The following is a 21,159-nucleotide window of genomic DNA, read 5'->3' as shown; positions in this document are numbered from 1 at the left end:
ATTTCTGCAATTATCTTTATTTTTTCTTCTGTTTTCCTCTGACTGCTTTTTTTTCTTTCCCTAACTTTTTGAGCTAAATGCTTTATCTGTTTATTTTTATTTCTTTATTTTTAAATACATATATGGCAAAGGTCATGCAAGCTCCTCTGAGTACACCTTTAATTCTTCTGCTTTAATACGCAGTGTTCTTATCATTTTTGTTTAGATATACATTAATTTGGGTTTTTTTTTCTCTGAGCCGTATGTGGTTTAAGAAATAATTATGTCATTTCCAAGTGGTTAATATTCATTTTGATTCTATTTATGTTGAATATGTGTGGTCTGACATTATAGGTCATGCTTTTTCAATTTTTGTTAATTTATCATTATTCTCTGTGTGTCCTTAATGATATATGATTATTCCATGGGTCTAATTAAAACATTGTGCATTCTCTATTATAATGAAGTTCAATGTGTAACTATTACATCAACCTTATTAATTATGTTATTCAGATCCTACATGCTCTTAATTTTTATCTTTTTGCTCTGTCATGGTTGACAGTGGTCAATTAAATTTTCCTATTACTATTAAAGTGTCTATTATCATTAAAAAACAAAGAAGTCCACATCCTAATTCCCAGGACCTGAGAATATGTTACTTGGCATGGTAAAAAGGGATTTTGTGCCGGGTGTGGTGGCTCATGCCTGTAATCCCAACACTTCAGGAGGCCGAGGCGGGTGGAACACCTGAGGTCGGGAGTTCGAGACCAGCTTGACCAACAAGGAGACACCCCCGTGTCTACTAAAAATACAAAAAAATTAGCTGGGCATGGTGGCACCACATGCCTGTAATCGCAGCTACTTGGGAGGGTGAGGCAGGAGAATCCCTTGAACCCAGGAGGTGGAGATTGCAGTGAGCCAAGATCACACTATTGCACTTCAGCCTAGGCAACAAGAGCAAAACTCTGTCTCAAAAAACAAAACAAAACAAAAAAAAACAGATTTTGCTTGCATGATTAACTTAAAGACCTTGAAATGGAGAGAGTTTTCTGGATTATCCAGGTGGGTCCAATATCACAGAGAATCCTTCCCAGCTGGCGTCACAGGCCAGGGAGATGCAACATTGCCAGCTTTGAAGAAGTGTAACATGAGCCAAGAAATGTAGCTTCTGCAAGTTGGAAAAGGCAAGCAAACAGGGGTCTCCTAGAACATCCAGAAAGGAACACAGTGTCAACACCTTGATTTTAGCCCAGTTAGGCTAGGGTCAGACTTCTTACCTAGAGAACTAGTTAATAAATAATAAATGTGTTAAGTCACTAAATGAGCTGTAATTTGTTACAGCAACAACTGAAATTACTATACACACTCAAAAAAGATACGTTGAGACAAATCAGCAACATTTAAACAGGGATTTGGGGTCAGTCATGGTGGCTCATGCCTGGGATCCCAGTACTTTGGGAGGCCAAGGCAGGAGAATCGCTTGAACCCAGGAGTTCAAGACCAGCCTGGGCAACATAGTGAGACTCCTCTCTCTACAAACAAATTTTAAAAATTAGCCAGTTGTGGTGCAGCAAACCTGTAGTCCTAGCCACTTGGGAGGTTAAGGTGGGAGGATTTCTCTTTTTTCTTTTTTTATTTAAAGATGGGGTTTCACCATGATGGCCAGGCTGGTCTTGAACTCCTGACCTCAGGTGATCCACCCACCTCAGTCTCCCAAAGTGCTAGGATTACAGGCGTGAGCCACCGCACCTGGCAATAAAGATGGGGTTTCACCATGTTGGTCAGGTTGGTCTTGAACTCCCAACCTCAGGTGATCCACTCGCCTTGGCCTCCAAAGTGCTTGGATTATAGGCGTTAGCCACCATGCCCGGCCAGGTGGGAGGATTTCTTGAATCTAGGAGGCCAAGGCTGCAGTAAGCAATGATCGTGCCACTGCACTCCAACTCCAGCCTCAGCAACAGAACAAGACCTTCAAAAAAAAAAAAAGCCAGGAATTGGGTATCAGATGAAATATTGAGGAATTAATGTTAATTTTTGATAGGATATGGTCATACTATTTGGGCTTTTAAAACTTTTTTTGTTAGAAATATGTACTAAAGTTCGGGTGCGATGGCTAATGCCTGTAATCCCAGCACTTTGGGAGGCCGAGGTGGGTAGATCACTTAAGGTAAAACAAGGTGAAAGCCCATTTCTACTAAAAATACAAAAATTAGCTGGGCATGGTGGCAGATGCCTGTAATCTCAGCTACTCGGGAGGCTGAGGCAGGAGAATCACTTGAACCCAGGGAGCAGAGGTTGCAGTGAGCTGAGATCATGCCACTGTACTCCAGCCTGGGAGACAGTGAGACCCTTACACACACACACACACACACACACACACACACACACACACACACAAGTACTGAAGTATTTATAGATGAAATGATACAACGATGTCTGAGATTTGCTTTTTTAGTTTTTTGAGATGGAGTCTTGCTCTTGTCGCCCAGGCTAGAGTGCAATGGCATGATCTCGGCTCACTGCAACCTCTACCTCCTGGGTTCAAGGGATTTTCTCACCTCAGACTCCAGAGTAGCTGGGATTACAGGCATCTGCAACCATGCCCAGCTAATTTTTGTATTTTTAGTAGAGATGGAGTTTCACTTTGTTTGGCCAGGCTGGTCTCAAACTCCTGACCTCAGGTGATCCACCCACCTTGGCCTCCCAAAGTGTTGTGATTACAGGCATGAGCCATCGCACCCAGCCGGATTTGTTTTAAAATAATACTGCCCGCCCCCCGGCCGACCTTGAAAAAGGTAAGGTAAGGGTTCTGAAACCAAGGTCCAAAAATTTTTTTAAAAATTATTTAAAGGTAGGGGGATAGGACAAATTGGCAAAAAGTTGGTTACTTGTTGAAGCTGGGGGCTCGTTATAGTATTATTGTAGATACTTGAGATTTTCCATAGTAGGTTAAAAAAAATGAATTAATTTAGGAGAGATCACCTATATAGTCCAGATCAACACTGTCCAAAAGAATTTTCTATAATGATGGAAATGTTCCATATCAGCACTGTTCAATGCTGTACCCGCTTACCATGAGGCTTTTGAGAACTTGAAATACAGCAAACGCAATAAGGAAGTGAATTTTTCATTTTATTATCATTTTTAAAATATTTTAGAGACAGAGTCTCACTCTGTTGCCCAGGCTGGAGTGCAGTGGTGTGATCTTGGATTGCTGTAGCCTCTGCCTCCTGAGTTCGAACAATTCTCCTATCTCAACCACCTAAGTAGCTGGGATTACAGGCATGTGCTATCACACCTGGCTAATTTTTGTATTTTTGGTAGAGATGGCATTTCACCATGTTGGCCAGGCTGGTCTTGAACTCCTGACCTCAAGTGATCTGCCTGCCTTGGCCTCCCAAAGAGCTGGGATTACAGGTGTGAGCCACCATACGCAGCTGAATTTTTCTCATTTTAAAATGTAAATAGCCACATGTGGCTAGTGGCTACCATCTACACTGTGCAACTCTAGATACTGGAAGACAGCCTTGCCACCTTACTACCAGAATTTGAAGTTAATAAGTAAGCTCATGAATCAAGTCAGCCCGCCAAGTCTCTTTCCCCTTTTTGCTAATAGCAGTATCCAGCTCCCAGTTCCCAATCCCATGCCAAGCGCTTTATTACCATAAGTGGGGCATGAGATCCAGGATATAGTACAACTTCTTCCTGGCCATAGAAGAAAATAAGCAGAGCTTGGATCATCATAATCCTTGCTTGGAATTTTCTTTCTTTTTTTTTTTTTTAAAGACAGGGTTTCACCATGTTGGTCAGGCTGGTCTTGAACTCCCGACCTCAGGTGATCCGCCCACCTTGGCCTCCAAAGTCCTTGGATTACAGGCGTGAGCCACCGCGCCCGGCCGGAATTTTCTATATTAGGAAGTGAAGCAGCTTCTTCAATTTGGATTTGTAAGGAAGGAACCCTAGAACTGCTGGCCATCATATTCCTTTGCCATGCTGAGAATAAAACCAAAATTAGGATAAAAGACAGAGACAGTCTTGCTTCTCAAGTACTTAGATCCAGTCAACCCTAAAGTCAGCTCGATCCCTTCTTTCCCATGTTTCGGTTTGGTAAGTCAATAAATTCCTTCTTTGTTTATGCTATTAATAGTTTTGAGTTAAGTTATATCACTTGCAACCTAAAATAGTCTTAACACAAAGCCCCACTCAGCCTAGGCAACACAGTGAAATAGCTTCTCTAGCTAGGCATGCCTGTAGTTCCAGCTACTCGGAGGCTGAGGTAGGAGGATCGTTTAAGCCCAGGTCGAGGCAGTGAGCTGTGATTATGCCACTGTACTCCAGCCTGGGTGAGAGTGAGCAGTTCACTGCAGCCTTGGCCTCCCAGGCTCAAGTGATTCTCCCACCTCACCCTCCTGAGTACCTGGGACTGCAAGTGGACACCACTGTGCCTGGCTCTTTTTTTTTTTTAACACGGGTCTTGTCATCTTGCCCAGGCTGGTCTCCAGCTCCTGGCTCAAGCAATCCTCCTGCCTCAGTCTCCCAAGTAGCTGGGACCATAGACATGCTACCATACCTGGTTAATATTTTTGTATTTTTGGTAGAGACAGGGTTTCACGATATTGGTCAGATCTTGAACTCCTGACCTTAATCAATCCACCCGCCTTGGCCTCCCAAAATGCTGGGATTACAGGTGTGAGCCACTGCTCCTGGCCTTGATTTTTAGTAGAAATGGGGGTTTTACTATGTTGCCCAGACTGGTCTCCAATTCCTGGGCTCAAGTGATCCTCCTGCCTACCCCTCCCCAAATTCTGGGATTACAGGCATGGGCCACTGTGTCCAGCCCTGCTTTTTTAAATAACAAAAGATTCACCCAGATATGCACTGAAATAAAAAAGTTTTCAGCTTGATTAAGCAGCAAGAATTATCGTATTACTAGTAATGGGCATAACATTCTGGGAGGAAAAAAAGTCATAAATCAGATTCAAGCATCAACCTGTTTAATTGTTCATACTTTATTCTTGTATCAGTAGGTTAAGAAAGTAAACTTTTCCCAAGCACTGATTTATAGATCATGTTTATAAGCGGCACACAAAAGTAAGTTTCATAAACAATAACATTCAATGATCTACTTAAATGCAACTGTAATCCTTACTTTAAGCTAAGGGCAATAATTTAATACAATAGACTAAATACACACCGAACCTGTATATCCAGAACTACAAACATGGTTTCCATAGCCACATATGGTTTAGCCACAAAGGACACATTTCCACAATGAACAAGTACTAACAAATATGTAAATAAAACACTAACCCAAATGCTTATCCCGCCATCAGCCTTTTAAGCAATGCCATTCCTGCTACTGAAAGCATTTATTTTTAGAAGCTTGAATCTGATCTGGGAAAACAAGTTCTCCTAAAACTTAACAGGTTGTTATAAGTCTGAAAAGATTTTAACTCAGAAAGCCTTTCAACACAGCATTATTTATGTGAAACTTAGTTTCTTAAATAAAAATAATAACATTATCTGAAGAAAATTAAAACAAATTATCTTTTAAGAGATAAACATTCTTACAAAAAACTGTATTTTGTCTATCATCTCTTTAAAAGAAATGCAAACCAGTTCATTATCTGTATTTATTTGTTTGAGACAGAGTCATTCACGTTCTATTGCCCAGGCTGAAGTGCAGTGATGCCATCTCAGCTCGCTGCAATCTCCACCTCCTGGGTTCAAGCAATTCTGCCTAAGCCTCCCAAATGGCTGGGATTACAGGTGCGTGCCACCATGTCTGGCTAATTTTTGAATTTTTAGTAGAGGCGGAGTTTTGCTATATTGGCCAGGCTGGTCTAGAACTCCTGGCTTCAAGTGATCCACCTGCCTCAGCGTCCCAAAGTGCTGGGATTACAGGCGTGAGCCACCGTGGCCGGCCCAGTTAATTATCTTTAGTAATAATTATATTTAATAATGTTTAATAATAAACTAGACAGTAAACTAATTGTTGTCTAAAAACTTCCAAATACATAAAGTACATATCTGAGCTGTCAAGTCAAAAATGCCATTTAGATTTCGCATATGAAACAGCTACAGTATAGCTTACAAAGGCATAAACATACCTAATACATAAATACTGCTTTATCCTTTAGATAGTCAAAAGTCAGAAGGAACTGCATGGTTTGCAAGGTACTGTGACTTATGAGTGATCATTAAAACCCACTAAGTAATTCAAGTATGGTAATACAAAGGCAGGTAATTAAATGCACCAATATCACTCTAAAATCAAAGGCATAAAAATAAAGGCTGAGGCTGGGCCCAGTGGCTCATGCCTGTAATCCCAGCACTTTGGGAGGCTGAGGTGGGTGGATCACCTGAGGTCAGGAGTTCGAGACCAGCCTGGCCAACATGGTGAAACCGGTCTCTAAAAAATAAAAATAAATAAAGGCTGAAAACTTTGTGTTTCTCCATCTTTCATTTACATGGCTAGATATCAGAATCTTACTTTAGAAGATATACAGTTATTATATATGATATCCCCAGATGGTAATTTTCAGAAACTACGAAAAGTGTCAAGATCCATAGTTTGCTTCATCAAATGCTTTTCTCGCTCGTTTCAATTCTTCATTCATAGTAAGCAAGTCTTTAACCCTGGCGAACTTCCTTGGGTCCTTTCGAATCAAGAAGACGATATCTTCAACTTGTACTCGACCTTGTCTTCCAATGGACATTGCCTTGTGAGTCTATTAGAAAGAAACATATTACATTTCATTTTTAAAAATCTAACATTTTACTGTTTTAATTTGCATTTATTAATTACAAGTGAGGTTGAAGATTTTATCTTATTATTATTATGGCTATTCATTTGTGAATTATCTTTCTACTCATGTCCTTTGTCCATTTTCTTTTTCTTTTCTTTTTTTTTTTTTTTTTGAGACAGAGTCTCACTCTGTGGCTAGGCGCCAGGCTGGAGTGCAGTGGCGTGATCGTGGCTCACTGCAACCTCCGCATCCCCAGTTCAAGCAATTCTCCTGCCTCAGCCTCCCGAGTAGCTGGGACTACAGACGCCCACCACCACGCCCAGCTAATTTTTTTTATATTTTAGTAGAGACAGGGTTTCACTATGTTGGCCAGGATGGTCTCGATCTCTTGACTTCATGATCCGCCCGCCTCGGCCTCCCAAAGTGCTGGGATTACAGGTTTGAGCCACCGCACCTGGCCCTTTGTCCATTTTCTACTGGGTTAGCAATGTTCCGCTTTATGCTTCACAGGCACTTTAAAAAAATCTTTTTTTTTTTTTTTTTGAGACGGAGTTTTGCTCTTGTTACCCAGGCTGGAGTGCAATGGCGCGATCTCGGCTCACCACAACCTCCGCCTCCCGGGTTCAGGCAATTCTCCTGCCTCAGCCTCTTGAGTAGCTGGGATTACAGGCATGCGCCACCACGCCCAGCTAATTTTTTGTATTTTTAGTAGAGACGGGGTTTCACCATGTTGACCAGGATTGTCTCAATCTCTTGACCTCGTGATCCATCCGCCTCAGCCTCCCAAAGTGCTGGGATTATAGGCGTGAGCTACCGCGCCCGGCCTCCTAAAAAAATCTTAAGGACATTAAAACTGTCAAGACATTAAAACTGTCAACTTTATTGTTCCTTTTTTGTTTTTTGATATATGTAGATTTTGTCTTAATTTGTATAAAATAATTTTATAATTATGTGTACCCACCCATTTCATTTTTGCTTTGTGTCCTCCTCCATCTTAATACCTAATACTGGTGGGTTTTCTAAAAATCAAATAAATCTATCTCATCCCATCATTATATACTCACCTGTGAAAAATCGAAGATATATCATAACATCATTTCTTTTTTTTATTTTTAAATCTCATTTTGAATTGTACATAACATTATTTCTAATGACTAAAAAATATAAACTAAATACTTAATAATAAGGCATTGAGCCAGACACAGTGGCGCAGGCCAATAATCCCAGCACTTTGGGAGGCTGAGGCGGTAGATCACTTGAACCCAGGAGTTCAGGACCAACCTGGGCAACATAGTGAGACCCCATCTCTACAGGAAATTTAAAAACTAGCAGAGCATGGTGGCATATGCCTGTAGTCCCAGATATTTGAGAGGCTGAGGTAGGAGGACCACATGAGTCCGGAAGGTCCCAGCTGCAGTGAGCAATGATGCCACTGCACTCCAGCCTGGGCAACAGAGTGAGATCCTGTCTCACATACAGACACACACACAAACATTGTATATCTTTAAATACTGGAAAAGGAGGGGGAAAAAAAAAACCTATGTTGAATAATGGTATTACAGGTAATATTTTTATTTTACTCAAGGATTTTATAATTATGTCCTTATAAAAAATGGAAGAAGGGGGAATAGAATATATATGCATAATCCCTATCCTTAATAATAAATAGTAAACAGTAACTTCTGCAAACAAGCACTCAAATGGATAGCTTATTTCAAAGGGATGCCATAAATTCTAGTCTTATCTAAAGTTTAATATTTCTTCTTTTTTTTTTTTTTTTGAGACAGATTTTTGCTCTTGTTGCCCAGACTAGAGTGCAATGGCACAATCTAGGCTCACCGCAACCTCCACCTCCCGGGTTCAAGCGATTCTTCTGCCTCAGCCTCCCAACTAGATGGGATTAGAGGCATGCACCACCACACTCAGCTAATTTTGCATTTTTTAGTAGAGATAAGGTTTCTCCACGTTGTTCAGGCTGGTCTCAAACTCCGATCTCATGTGATCCACCTGCCTCAGCCTCCCTAATTGCTGGGATTACAGGCGTGAGCCACTGTGCCTGGCTAAGTTTAATATTTCAAATCCATTCTTCAATTACTAATACCAGTTGTGAAAGAATCTTACCATTTCAATAAAACAAAAACAAAAACAAACAACAATAAAAAAAGAATCTTACCATTTCAGTGATAAACTCTATGACAAGATCTTCAAGAATATCCACTGACTCAGTATAAGGATTCTGGTCATCCCCAAAGCCATACATCATACATCGCACTGTAAAAGAACAATCACTTTTGTTCACTTTTACAGATTTAACAATTTGATACTTTTTTAAAATTAACTAGAAATCAACCAAGTTATAGATAATATTGGTATAAAAACATATTTACATTGTATTTGTTGTCTGCAAGTATGGATTCTGGTTTAAAAGGTTTAAGCATAGTCTGATGACCAACTGTTCCCACGTAACCTCCAACAAACTCTTCCTTCCTCCCAGCTACTGAACCCTAAGGTAAAGTCTTTCCCTAATGTCTATCATCTACTCACCAGTCTCCACCCTCTCCCTTCCCCAACACCTTTAAGTAGGAAACTCTAGCAGGGGTCAGATAGCAACAGCTTAGCCTTTCCTGGAGGTGCTTTTTGTGTGTAGGCATGGCAGTGGGGCATTGGAAAAAAGGCAGACTCTACTGTTATTACAAAGGGGAAAAGACATGAGAGAAAGTATCCAAATGTCTTCTTATGGGAAGAAACAGGGTAATCAAAATGAGAAAGCAGAGGACTTATTACAAAGAATTTTGATTTTTTTTTTTTTTCCTGAGCTGGAGTCTCGCTTTGTCGCCCATGCTGGAGTGCAGTGGCGTAATCTCAGCTAACTGCAACCTCCACCTCTCAGGTTCAAGCAATTCTCCTGCCTCGGCCTCCTGAGTAGCTAGGATTACAGGCATGGGCCACCACGCCCAGCTAATTTTTTTGTATTTTTAGTATAGACAGAGTTTCACCATGTTGGCCAGGCTGGTCTCTAACTCCTGACCATGTGATTTGCCTGCCTCGGCCTCTCAAAGTGCTGGAATTACAGGCATGAGCCGCCATGCCTGGCCAAATTTTGACATTTCCTAGATCAGAACAACTGCCAGCAAAGCCCTTTCAGGCTTCATCTGAAGAAACCATAGGAAATGCAAAAGGTAAATCTAGGTCAGGTGCAGTGGCCCACACCTGTAATCTCAGCACTTTGGGAGGCCCAGGCAAGTAGACTGCATGAGCTCAGGAGTTTGAGACCAGCCTGAGCAACATGGCGTAACCCTGTCTGTACAAAAAAAAAAAAAAAAAAATTATCTGGGCATAGGCCAGGATAGTGGCTCACGCCTGTAATCCCAGCACTTTGGGAGGCTGAGGCAGATCACCTGAGGCCAGAGGTTTGAGACCAGCCTGGCCAACAAGGTCAAACCCCATCTCTACTAAAAAAACACAAAAATCAGCTGGGGGTGTTGGCACATGCCTATAATCCCAGCTACTAGGGAGGCTGAGGCATGAGAATCACTAGAACCCAGGAGGCGGAGGTTGCAGTGAGCTGAGATCACACCAGTGCACTCCAGCCTGGGCGACAGAGTGAGACTGTGTCTTAAAAAAAAAGAAAAAAGGGCCGGGTGTGGTGGCTCACGCCTGTAATCTAGACACTTTGGAGGCCAAGGCGGGCGGATCACCTGAGGGCGGGAGTTCAAGACCAGCCTGACCAACATGGTGAAACCCCGTCTTAAAAAAAAAGAAAAAAGAAAAAGAGAGAGAGAGAAGTCTAATATAGAAAAATAAAAATAATTGCCAAAAGATAAAATGTGCCGGGTGCGGTGGCTCACCCCTGTAATTAATCCCAGCACTTTGGGAGGTCGAGGCGGGCAGATCACCTGAGGACAGGGGTTTGAGACCAGCCTGGCCAACATGGTGAAACCTTGTCTCTACTAAAAAGACAAAATTAGCTGGGTATGGTGGGCACCTGTAATCCCAGTTACTCGGGAGGCTGAGGCAGAATTGCTTGAACCTGGGAGGCAGAGGTTGCAGTGAGCCGAGATTGCGCCACTGCACTCCAGCCTGGGAGACAGAGACTCTGTCTCAAACAAACAAACAAAAAACACCACCACATATATCCCTTATTATATGCCAGGTCCTGTCTTAAGTCCTTTGCATATATAACTCATTTAATCCTCACAATGATCCTTTGAGGTAGATACTACTGATTACACCCATTCAATATATGAGAAAATTAAAGCACTGTGTTAACTGATTTACCCAAGGTCACAAAGCTAGTAGAGCTGGAACCTGAATTTGAACACAGCTGATCTGGTTTGAGTCTTTCTTTATTCCTAACCACAACAGCATCACACTTGCTAGTAGTTGTAGTTTAGGGCAGACAGGATCCATATGAATTCTTCCCCTGACCCCCGCCCCTCTCCCAGCTTTTTTGAGACAGTCTTGGCTCTGTCTCCCAGGTTGGAGTGGTGTTGCAGTCACAGCTTGCTGCAGCCTCAACCTCCCTGGCTCATGCAAGCAGCTGAGATTACAAGCACATGCCACCATGCCTGGGTAATTTGTGGGTTTTTTTTTTTTTTTTTTTTTTTTTGAGACAGAAGTCTCACTGTGTCACCCAGGCTGGAGAGCAATGGCATCTCAGCTCATTGTAACCTCCACCTCCTGAGTTCAAAAGATTCTCCAGCTTCAGCCTCCAAGTAGCTAGGATTACAGGCATGTGCTACCACACCTAGCTAATTTTTTTTTATTTTTTAGCAGAGTCAGTTTTGCCATGTTGCCCAGGCTAGTCTTGAACTCCTGGCCTCAAGTGATCTGTCTGCCTTGGCCTCCCAAAGTATCAGGCTTACAGGCATGAGCTACCACATCCAGTCATTTAAAATTTTTTTCTAGATATGGGGGTCTCACTATGTTGCTCAGGCTGGTTTTGAACTACTTTCTAAAAATTTATTTATTTATTTTTTGAGACAGTCTTGTTCCGTCAACAGGCGCCAGGCTGGAGTGCAGTGGCGCAATCTCAGCTCACTGCAACCTCCACCTCCCAGGTTCCAGCAATTCTCCTGCCTCAGCCTCCTGAGTAGCTGGGACTACAGGCACACGCCACCACGCCCAGCTAATTTTTGTATTTTTAGTAGAGACGGGGTTTCACCATGTTGGCCAGGATGGTCTCGATCTCTTGACCACGTGATCCGCCTGCCTGGGCCTCCCAAAGTGCTGGGATTACAGGCATGAGACACCACACCTGGCAAAAATTTATTTTTTTCATAGAGACAGGGTCGTACTTTGTTGCCCAGGGTGGTTTCAAACTCCTGGACTCAAGCAATCCTCCTGTCTTGGCCTCCTAAAGTGCTAGGATTACAGGTGTGAGCCACCAGAACCAGCTGAGATCCACATGGATTCTTATCCTATTGTCTATAAACTCTCAGTCCAGAGACAAGCTTTAAGAAGTCCTTGAGACTACCCTGAAATCATATAGAAAAATTTTATACATTATCTGTACATGGGCATTTTTCTGGGAATAATTATAACTTTTATCAGATTCTCAAAGGGGTATTTGTAAATGGTTAAGAAATGCTGTCAAATGCCGGAAGTGTTTTGTATCTTGATCTTAGTAATGGTTATGTGTATGTGTGTGAGAGTATGTGTGCATGTGCATACAGTTGTCCCTTAGTATCCTTGGGAGCTTGGTTCTAGGATTTCCCATGGATACCAAAATCCCAGATATAAAATGGTATAGTGTTTGTATATAACCTATGGACATCCTATCTGTCTGTCTGTATTTATTTATTTATTTTTGAGATGGAGTTCCACTCTTGTTGCCCAGGCTGGAGTGCAATGGCACAATCTTGGCTCACGGCAACCTCTGCCTCCCAGGTTCAAGCAATTCTCCTGCCTCAGCCTCTCAGGTAGCTGGGATTACATGCGCACGCCACTACACCTGGCTAATTTTGTATTTTTAGTAGAGATGGGGTTTCTCCATGTTGGCCAGGCTGGTCTTTAACTCCCAACCTCAGGTGATCCACCTGCCTCGGCCTCCCAAAGTGCTGGGATTACAGGCGTAAACCACCATTCCTGGCTATTTATTTATTATTTTTTGAGGCAGAATTTTGCTCTTGCTGCCCAGGCTGGAGTGCAATGGTGCGATCTCAGCTCACTGTGACCTCTGCCTCTCCGGTTCAAGTGATTCTCATCCCCATCCTCAGCCTCAGCCTCCAGAGTAGCTAGGATTATAGGCATGCACCACCACCCCCAGCTAATTTTGTATTTTTAGTGGAGATGGGGTTTCTCCATGTTGGTCAGGCTGGTCTCTAACTCCCATCCTCAGGTGATCTGCCCATCCCAGACTCCCAAAATGTTGGGATTATAGGCATGGGCCACTGCACCTGGCCTCTATATTTTAAATCATCTGTAAATCGCTTACAATGCCTAATACAATGTAAATGCTATGTAAATAGTTGTTATACTACATTGTTTAGGGAATAATGACAAGGGAAAAAAGTCTGTGCATATTCAATACAGACAGTTTTTTCTGAGTATTTTCCATCTGAGTTTGGTTGAATCCATGGATGCAGAACGCATGGATATGGAGGGCCAACCGTATAATATACATAAGATTCAGCAAGCTGTTCACTTACGACTTGCACAATTTATTTGTTTTGTTTTGTTTTGTTTTAAGAGAGATGAGGTTTCACCATGTTGGTCAGGCTGGTCTCGAACGTCTCACGATCCACCCACCTCGGCCTCCCAAAGCGCTGGAATTATAGGTGTGAGCCACTGTGCCCAGCCAGTTTTATTTTTTCAAAAAAGATACTTGTAGAATACTTCTAAAAGAAGAAATGAGTAAATTAAGAAGAATAATTCTCCTATTTAGAAGAAGCAAAAACTAGTAGAGGTGCAAAGAGAAGAAAGTAGACCAGGCCTACAGAAGTAAAGGGTGACTTGGAAACCAGCCTGAGACAGACACATCCCTAGGGTTTACACTGGCAAGAGTCGTTAGGTCCAGAAACAGGAGGAAAAAAACCAAACACAGGAGCCAATAGTTCCTATCTTTACTTTTTGGATCCTGTATTTTTTTTGCCTTTTTTTTTTTTTTAAAGATAATTTTAGATTTATAGCTGAGTTGCAAAAATAGTACAGAGTTCCCATATGCCCCATATCCAGCTTCCCCTTATGTTAACATGTTATACAACCATAGGGAGTCATCAAAGCTAAGAAATTAACATCGGTACAAGTACAGACTTTATTCAGATTTTACAAGTTTTTCCACCAATGTCCTTCTTCTGTTCCAGGATCCCAAAATATTTAGTTGTCATACCTCCTTTGTTCCCTCCAATCTCTAATAGTTCCTCAGCTTTTTTGTCTTTCAAAACTTTGACACTTGTTTTTTAAAATGAAACCATTGTTTACAAAAAAGCTTGTCAGTTTTGAAGAATATTGGTCAATTATCTTGTAGACTCTCCCTCAATTTGGGTTTCTTTGATGTTTTCTCATGATTAGACTGAAGTTATACATTACTAGGAAGAATACCAAGGTGATGTGTCCTCTTAATGCATCGTATCAGTGGTACATAATGTCAATATACTGTACATTATTGGTGATGCTATGGTGTCTTCCAGAATTCTCCATTGTAAGCTTACTGTTTTTGTTTAAATATTTTGAGGAAGACACTTTGTCACTAACATTTTGATGGGCGGAATTCACCAGAAGGAAAATAGATTTCACTGAAAATGGAAACTTATTATATGGGAAGTATGTAAATTGTATTTGGTTAAAGGGTCTATAAAGGCATAAAGAAACGCCAGAGAATGCTTTGAAATTCTATAGGCCCACTGCAACCTCTGCCTCCCAGGTTCCAGCAATTCTTGAGCCTCAACCTCCTGCGTAGCTGGAATTTTTTTTTTTTTTAAGAGGGAGTCTCGCTCTGTTGCCCAGACTAGAGTGCAGTGGTGTGATCTCAGCTCACTGCAACCTCGCATCCCCGGTTCAAGCGATTCTCCTACCTCAGCCTCCCGAGTACCTGGGACTACAGGCGCATGCCACCATGCCCAGCTAATTTTTTGTATTTTTAGTAGAGATGGGGTTTCACCGTGTTACCCAGGATAGTCTTGACCTCCTGCCCTCATGATCCACCTCCCAAAGTGCTGGGATTACAGGCATGAGCCACCTTGCCTGGCCCTTGAGTAACTGGAATTATAGGCATGCACCACAATGCCCAGCTAATTTTTGTACTTTTAGTAGAGATGGGGTTTTGCCATGTTGGCCAGACTGGTCTTGAACTCCTGACCTCAAGTGATCCTCCCACCTTGGCCTCCCAAAGTGCTGGGATTACAGGCATGAGCCACTGCACCCAGTCTCCCCCCGACTTTTTTTTTATTTTTATTTTTTGAGACTGAGTTTCGCTCTTGTTGCCCAGGCTGGAGTGCAATGGTGCAATCTCGGTTCACTGCAACCTCTGCCTCCTGGGTTCAAGCAATTCTCCTGCCTCAGCCTCCCAATTAGCTGGGACTACAGGCATGTGCCACCATGCCCAGCTAACCAATTTTTTTTTAAAGGTTCTGGAGAACAGATCTTTCAGTAAGCTCTATGAATATTCAGGTAAGCTAAGGAGAAGCCTAAAGACTCCAAATTCCTGTCATCACAAAGTAATCTCAGTGGAACAAAGGTCTTTGCTAACAACTAACTGAACATCACTCTGGGATGCTGTGGTACAAGGATCCCCTTCTTACGCTGACATAATAAGTAAAATCACCTAATGGTTTCAGTAGCATCAGAGAAATGAAATGGGAAATGGTCAGCTTCAGGGAGGAAATGAAATATGGAAAAGGATTTGGATGGTTAAAAAATAAAAAAGAATGTCTGACTGGGTGCCTGTAGTCCCAGCACTTTGGGAGATCAAGGTGGGTGGATCACCTGAGGTCAGGAGTTCAAAACCAGCCTGGCTAACATGGTGAAACCCCAATTCTATTAAAAATAGAAAAAATTAGCCAGGTGTGGTATTGCGCGCCTGAAGTCCCAGCTACTCGGCAGGCTAAGGCAGGAGAATCGCTTGAACCTGGGAGGCAGAGGTTGCAGTGAGCCGCAATTGCACCATTGCACTCCAGCTTGGACAACAAGAGCAAAACTCTGTTTTAAAAAAAAAATTAGCTGGGTGTGGTGCATCAAGCTACTGCACTCTAGCCTGGGTGACAGAATGAGACTCTATCTCAAAAAAAAAAAAAAAAAGAGGCTGGGTGCAGTGGCTCATGCCTGTGTAATCTCTGTAGTCTGGGAGGCCGAGGTGAAAGGATCACTTCAGTCCAGGAGTTCCAGACCTGTGCAACACAGTGAGACCTTGTCTCTACAAAATAAATTTTAAAATTAGCTGGGTGCTGAGGGCAGTGGCTCACACCTGTAATTCCAGCACGTTGGGAGGCTGAGGTGGGTAGATGACCTGGAGATCAGGAGTTCAAGACCAGCCTGGCCAACACGGTGAAACTCAATCTCTACTAAAAATACAAAAATTAGGCCGGGCTGGGTGACTCACATCCGTAATCCCAGCACTTTGGGAGGCTGAGGCGGGTGGATCACGAGGTCAGGAGTTTGAGACCAGCCTGACCAACATGGTGAAACCCCATCTCAAAAAATAGTAATAATAATTTAAAAAAATAAAAATACAAAAATTAGCTAGGTGTGGTGGCACACGCCTGTAATCCTAGCTACACTGGAGGCTGAGGCAGGAGAATTGCTTAAACCCAGGAGGCAGAGGTTGCTGTGAGCTGCAACTGTGCCACTGTATTTCAGCCTGGGTGACAGAACAAGACTCCGTCTCGGGGGAAAAAAAAAAAATTAGTTGGGCATGGTGGCATGCACCTATAGTCTCAGCTGTTCATGAGGCGAAGGTGGAAGGATCATTTGAGCCCAGGTGTTTGAGGTTGCAGTGAGTGTGTGATCATGCCAATGTACTCCAGCTCTGGTGACAGAAAAGTGAGATCCTTTCTCTAAGAAAATAAATAAAAATTGGGGGGATGGACGCAGCAACCACCATGGCACATGTACACCTATGTAACAAACCTGCACCTTCTGCACATGTACCCCAGAGCTTAAAGTATAATAAAAAAAATAAATAAAAATTAAGAAAATAATTTTTCCTTGGCCGGGCGCAGTGGCTCACACCTGTAATCCCAGCACTTTGGGAGGCCGAGGCGGGTGGATCCCGAGGTCAAGTGATTGAGACCATCCTGGTCAACATGGTGAAACCCTGTCTCTACTAAAAATACAAAAAATTATCTGGGCATGGTGGCGTGTGCCTGTAATCCCGGCTACTCAGGAGGCTGAGGCAGGAGAATTGCCTGAAGCCAGGAGGCGGAGGTTGCGGTGAGCCGAGATCACGCCATTGCACTCCAGCCTGGGTAACAGGAGCAAAACTCCGTCAAAAAAAATAAAATAAAATAAAGAAAATAATTTTTCTCAAAAAAGATATACTGACCCTGTAGTTTCAAGGGCATTTGGGAACTGCTCACATACAACCCAGCCTAAATAAACCAGGTATTCATAAATCTGTGTTGCCTCATCTCTCAATACTTAGATACAATTTTTTTTTTTTTTTTTTTTTTTGAGACGGAGTTTTGCTCTTGTTACCCAGGCTGGAGTGCAATGGCGCGATCTCGGCTCACCGCAACCTCCGCCTCCTGGGTTCAGGCAATTCTTCCTGCCTCAGCCTCCTGAGTAGCTGGGATTACAGGCACGCGCCACCATGTCCAGCTAATTTTTTGTATTTTTAGTAGAGACGGGGTTTCACCATGTTGACCAGGATGGCCTTGATCTCTTGACCTCGTGATCCACCCACCTCGGCCTCCCAAAGTGCTGGGATTACAGGCGTAAGCCACCGCGCCCGGCCTAGATACAATTTTACATAAAGGACCCAGGACTGGGAGATGGAGAGCACATTCTCCTGCTACGTTCCAGGGCTTGGCCTGGACCATTAATAGTAACATCAGCTATTCCTTCCTTGTGTTGCCAAAAGGGTCAAACACACCTACTGAGGGGGTAGGATGGAGAATCAATACATTATAATCTCTATGCCTTTGTTTATTTTGTTTATTTATTTACTTATTTATTTATTTATTTATTTATTATGGAGACAGGGTCTAGTTCTGTCACCAAGGCTGGAGTGCAGTGGCACAACTGCTTGCTCTACCTCCTGGGCTCAAGCAATCCTCTCACCTTAGCCTCAAGAGTAGCTGGAACTACAGGGGCATGCCACCATGCCCTGCTAATTTTTGTATTTTTTGTAGAGAGAAGGTTTCACTGTGTTGCCCAGGCTGGTCTTGACCTCCTGGGCTCAAGTGATCTGCCTGTCTTGGCTTCCCAAAGTGCTGGGATTGCATGCACGAGCCACTGCATCCAGCCTTCCTGTCACTACAATGCCTTACACTATTCACCAGCTTTTTTTTCTGAGACAGAGTCTTGCTGTGTCACCCAGGCTGGAGTGCAATGGCAGTCTCAGCTCACTGCAACTTCTGCCTCCTGTGTTCAAGTGAGCACATTCAGCTAATATTTCTAGTTTTAGTAAACAGGGAGTTTTATCATGTTGGCCACGCTGATCTCAAACCCCTGATCCCAAGTGATCTGCCTGCCTCAGCTTCCCAAAATGCTGGGACTACAGGAGTGAGCCACTGCATCCAGCTGTTCACCACCTTCTTCCTTTGTTCATGACCTCAGTCCAAAGCCCCAAGCCCTAACTCACTTGCTATTCTCCTCTCAACACCTGTTCCAGGATCCATTATTACCTGTGGCTTACAGTCAAAGGAGTCTCCATTTTTACTGCTGTAAAGGCAGAGGAAAACTAATGGAGACACGTTCTTCTGCCCTAAATTAAAACACTAATTACATCTGCTCACTTAAAAAGCCATTTACATATACACATACACACACAGACAAAATTGGTTAGGATCCGTACTATCTGATTGAAAAGTTAAACAGAATTTTATAGGCAAGTCTGAGAATATTGTCCCTACAGGGAAACATTCAAAGCAACAAATCTACTTTGAAAGAACATGTCCAAGAGTTTTCATCATCTATAACAAAATAATTGTCAAATACTACTTACATTCTTTAGAAAAAAGTCTCTTTCTTTTACCCTGTCCACCTTCTGCACCTCCTCCAATTTCTTCATTTTCTTCCTCAAACTAAAAGTTAAAACGTATATATAAAAATGTCAAGTGATTGCACTGCATTTGCTATTTTAACAATTAACAATTTTTTTTTCTTTTCGACAGGACAGAAAGCTTAAAGGAAGCAGCAAAAAAAAAAAAAAAAGAAAGAAAGAAAAAAGAAACCTCAACACTTAAGGGACCTATCTATCTAGTCCAACTTCCAACTCATGCAAGTTGGACTAGATAGATAGGGCTTCTACAACGTTCCTAACAAATAATCCTACTGCGGCCATGTGCGGTGGCTCATGCCTGTAATCCCAGCACTTTGGGAGGCCGAGGCAGGTGGATGACGAGGCTGGGAGTTCGAGACCAGCTTGACCAACATGGAGAAACCCCATCTCTACTAAAAATTCAAAAAATTAGCTGGGCATCGTGGTGTGCACCTGTAATCCCAGCTACTCGGGAAGCTGAGGCAGGAGAATCGTTTGAACCCGGGAGACAGAGGTTGCATTGAGCCGAGATCACGCCACTGCACTTCAGCCTGGGCAAAAGAGCAAGACTCCGTCTAAAAAGCACAAAAACAAAAACAAAAAATCCTACTGCTTCTACGTGTAAGAGTTCTAATGACCATAGGTTTTATTATTTATTTTGAGACAGAGTTTCGCTTTTGTCGCCAAGGCTGGAGTGCGATGGCGCAATCTAGGCGCACTGCAACCTCCGCCTCCTGGGTTCAAGCAATTATCCTGCCTCAGCCTCCCCAGTAGCTGAGATTACAGGCATGCGCCACCACGCCTAGCTAATTTTGTATATTTAGTAGATACGGGGTTTCTCCATGTTGGTCAGGCTGGTCTCGAACTCCCGACCTCAGATTATCCGCCCGCCTTGGCCTCCCAAAGTGTTGTGATTGCAGGCAGGAGCCACCGCGCCAGGATCATTGGTTTTATTTTAACCAACTAAGGTGGCCTATTGCTAGATAATGTTATGTTAAACAGTTGATACTGAATCAAATTCTACCTCCCCGTAGTAAGCAAAACTAATATTTACTAAGCATTTGTTTATACAGTGCTAAAAACGTTCCTTAAGTAAGCCCGTAACCCTATTTTATAACAAGAGAACTGATGTTCAAAGTTAAATAAATGGTTCAGAGAATGGAGATTTTGAAATCCTGGCTCTCTGACTTTCAATGCATTCTTTTCCCATTACTTCACAGTAAGTACAGTTTTGTTAGCAATTGAACTGTTGGTTCATAGTGAGCGCTAACAGATGTTAGTTTTGACCTTTGATGATTCTGTAGGTGTTTCAAACAGTGTTTGGCAAATACAGACCAAAATCAAGGGGAAAGAGGTCACAAAACCTTCTCTTCCTTCACGTCTTTTCCCACTTTCTAATATGATCAATCCTTAGGGCGTGAAGTCCCCTAAATCTGTCGGCCGAATTCAGTAAGGCAAGCAGATCCGATCCTGAACTCTGCCTCCGCTACTGAGCCCGAGGGAGTGACGAAAAGAGAGGTTTGGGACAGAGAGGGTCACTCACGGTAGGGTCCTCTTCCTCATCTGCCATCCCACTAGCTCGCCAACCCACCGCGCCCCGCCGGCAGGCTCCGAGCAGGTTATACTACTTCCGCCGCTTCACTTCCGGTGACGCGCGGAGCCGGGGCGGGGCCTAGCTGGCTGCGGCCTGCGCGAGGACGTTGGGGCTCCGTCCTAGCGGCGGAAATGAGAGTCCTCAGCGGAGGAGAGCGGAGCTCCTCCCTGTAATCCCGAAGGCGTTGAACAGTACCAAAGAAAAGAAAATCATGGGCTAGGTGGCGAGTATCTCGTTGTCATCCTAGATTTGCCACTGCATATTGAATCACGGCTTCCCGTTTCGGGACTGCGAAGCTAAGGATCATAGGAGGGCTAGCCAGCGGTCCTTTATCTGATATAAATGCTTTTAAATTATTTTAAAGATTTGTGGTGCCACTGTTGCTAAGCACTGTGTTAATTGTTGGGGATATTGTCCTTCACCACTAATACCCACATGGTGTCCTGAAACTGAGCATCTAAAATTTTGTGAAGGTTGGGTTTTTGTTTTTTTGTTGTTGTCGTTGTTGTTTTTTGAGACTGAGTCTCGCTTTACCGCCCAGGCTGGAGTGCAATGGTGCGATCTCGGCTAACTGCAACCTCCGCCTCTAGGGTTCAAGGGATTCCTCTGCCTCAGCCTCCCGAGTAGCTGGGATTACAAGCGTGCGCCGCCATGCTCAGCCTTCTTTTTGTTTTTTTAAGACCGATCCTCACTCTGTT

At 43.1% G+C, this 21,159-nt stretch overlaps 1 protein-coding gene across 2 annotated transcripts; it reads right to left on the bottom strand.

The window, feature by feature from the left end:
• Positions 1–4,956: 4,956 nt before the first annotated feature.
• Positions 4,957–20,500, bottom strand: TAF13 (TATA-box binding protein associated factor 13). Of its 2 annotated transcripts, none has more exons than XM_064372740.1 (4): positions 20,411–20,500; positions 18,832–18,910; positions 8,902–8,999; positions 4,957–6,710 (listed from the first exon to the last, which is right to left on the bottom strand). In XM_064372740.1, exons 1-4 carry the CDS (start codon positions 20,435–20,437, stop codon positions 6,540–6,542), a joined length of 375 nt encoding a protein of 124 aa, XP_064228810.1. In that variant the 5' UTR covers positions 20,438–20,500; the 3' UTR covers positions 4,957–6,539. The 2 variants fall into 2 exon arrangements, with proteins under 2 accessions (XP_064228810.1, XP_064228812.1); XM_064372742.1 differs by lacking the exon at positions 20,411–20,500 and adding an exon at positions 20,232–20,250.
• Between the last annotated feature and the right edge of the window lie 659 nt (positions 20,501–21,159).

The sequence above is a fragment of the Aotus nancymaae genome, unplaced genomic scaffold, assembly GCF_030222135.1.
Source record: "Aotus nancymaae isolate 86718 unplaced genomic scaffold, 86718_ANA_hifiasm-v0.15.2.pri h1tg000007l, whole genome shotgun sequence".
In the NCBI taxonomy this organism is placed as follows: Eukaryota; Metazoa; Chordata; class Mammalia; order Primates; family Aotidae; genus Aotus; species Aotus nancymaae.
Note: the sequence above shows the minus strand (reverse complement) of the source record. Positions and strands in the feature narration are given on the sequence as shown.

Bases quoted from the DNA above. Each gene is read 5' to 3' on its own strand.
- TAF13 (XM_064372740.1), bottom strand. From the start codon at position 20,437: ATGGCAGATGAGGAAGAGGACCCTACC. The intron at 9,000-18,831 runs GTAAGTAGTATT...GTTCTTTTACAG, and splicing joins GAGACTTTTTTCTAAAGAAT to TGCGATGTATGATGTATGGC. The intron at 6,711-8,901 runs GTAAGATTCTTT...TCTTTCTAATAG, and splicing joins TAGAGTTTATCACTGAAATG to ACTCACAAGGCAATGTCCAT.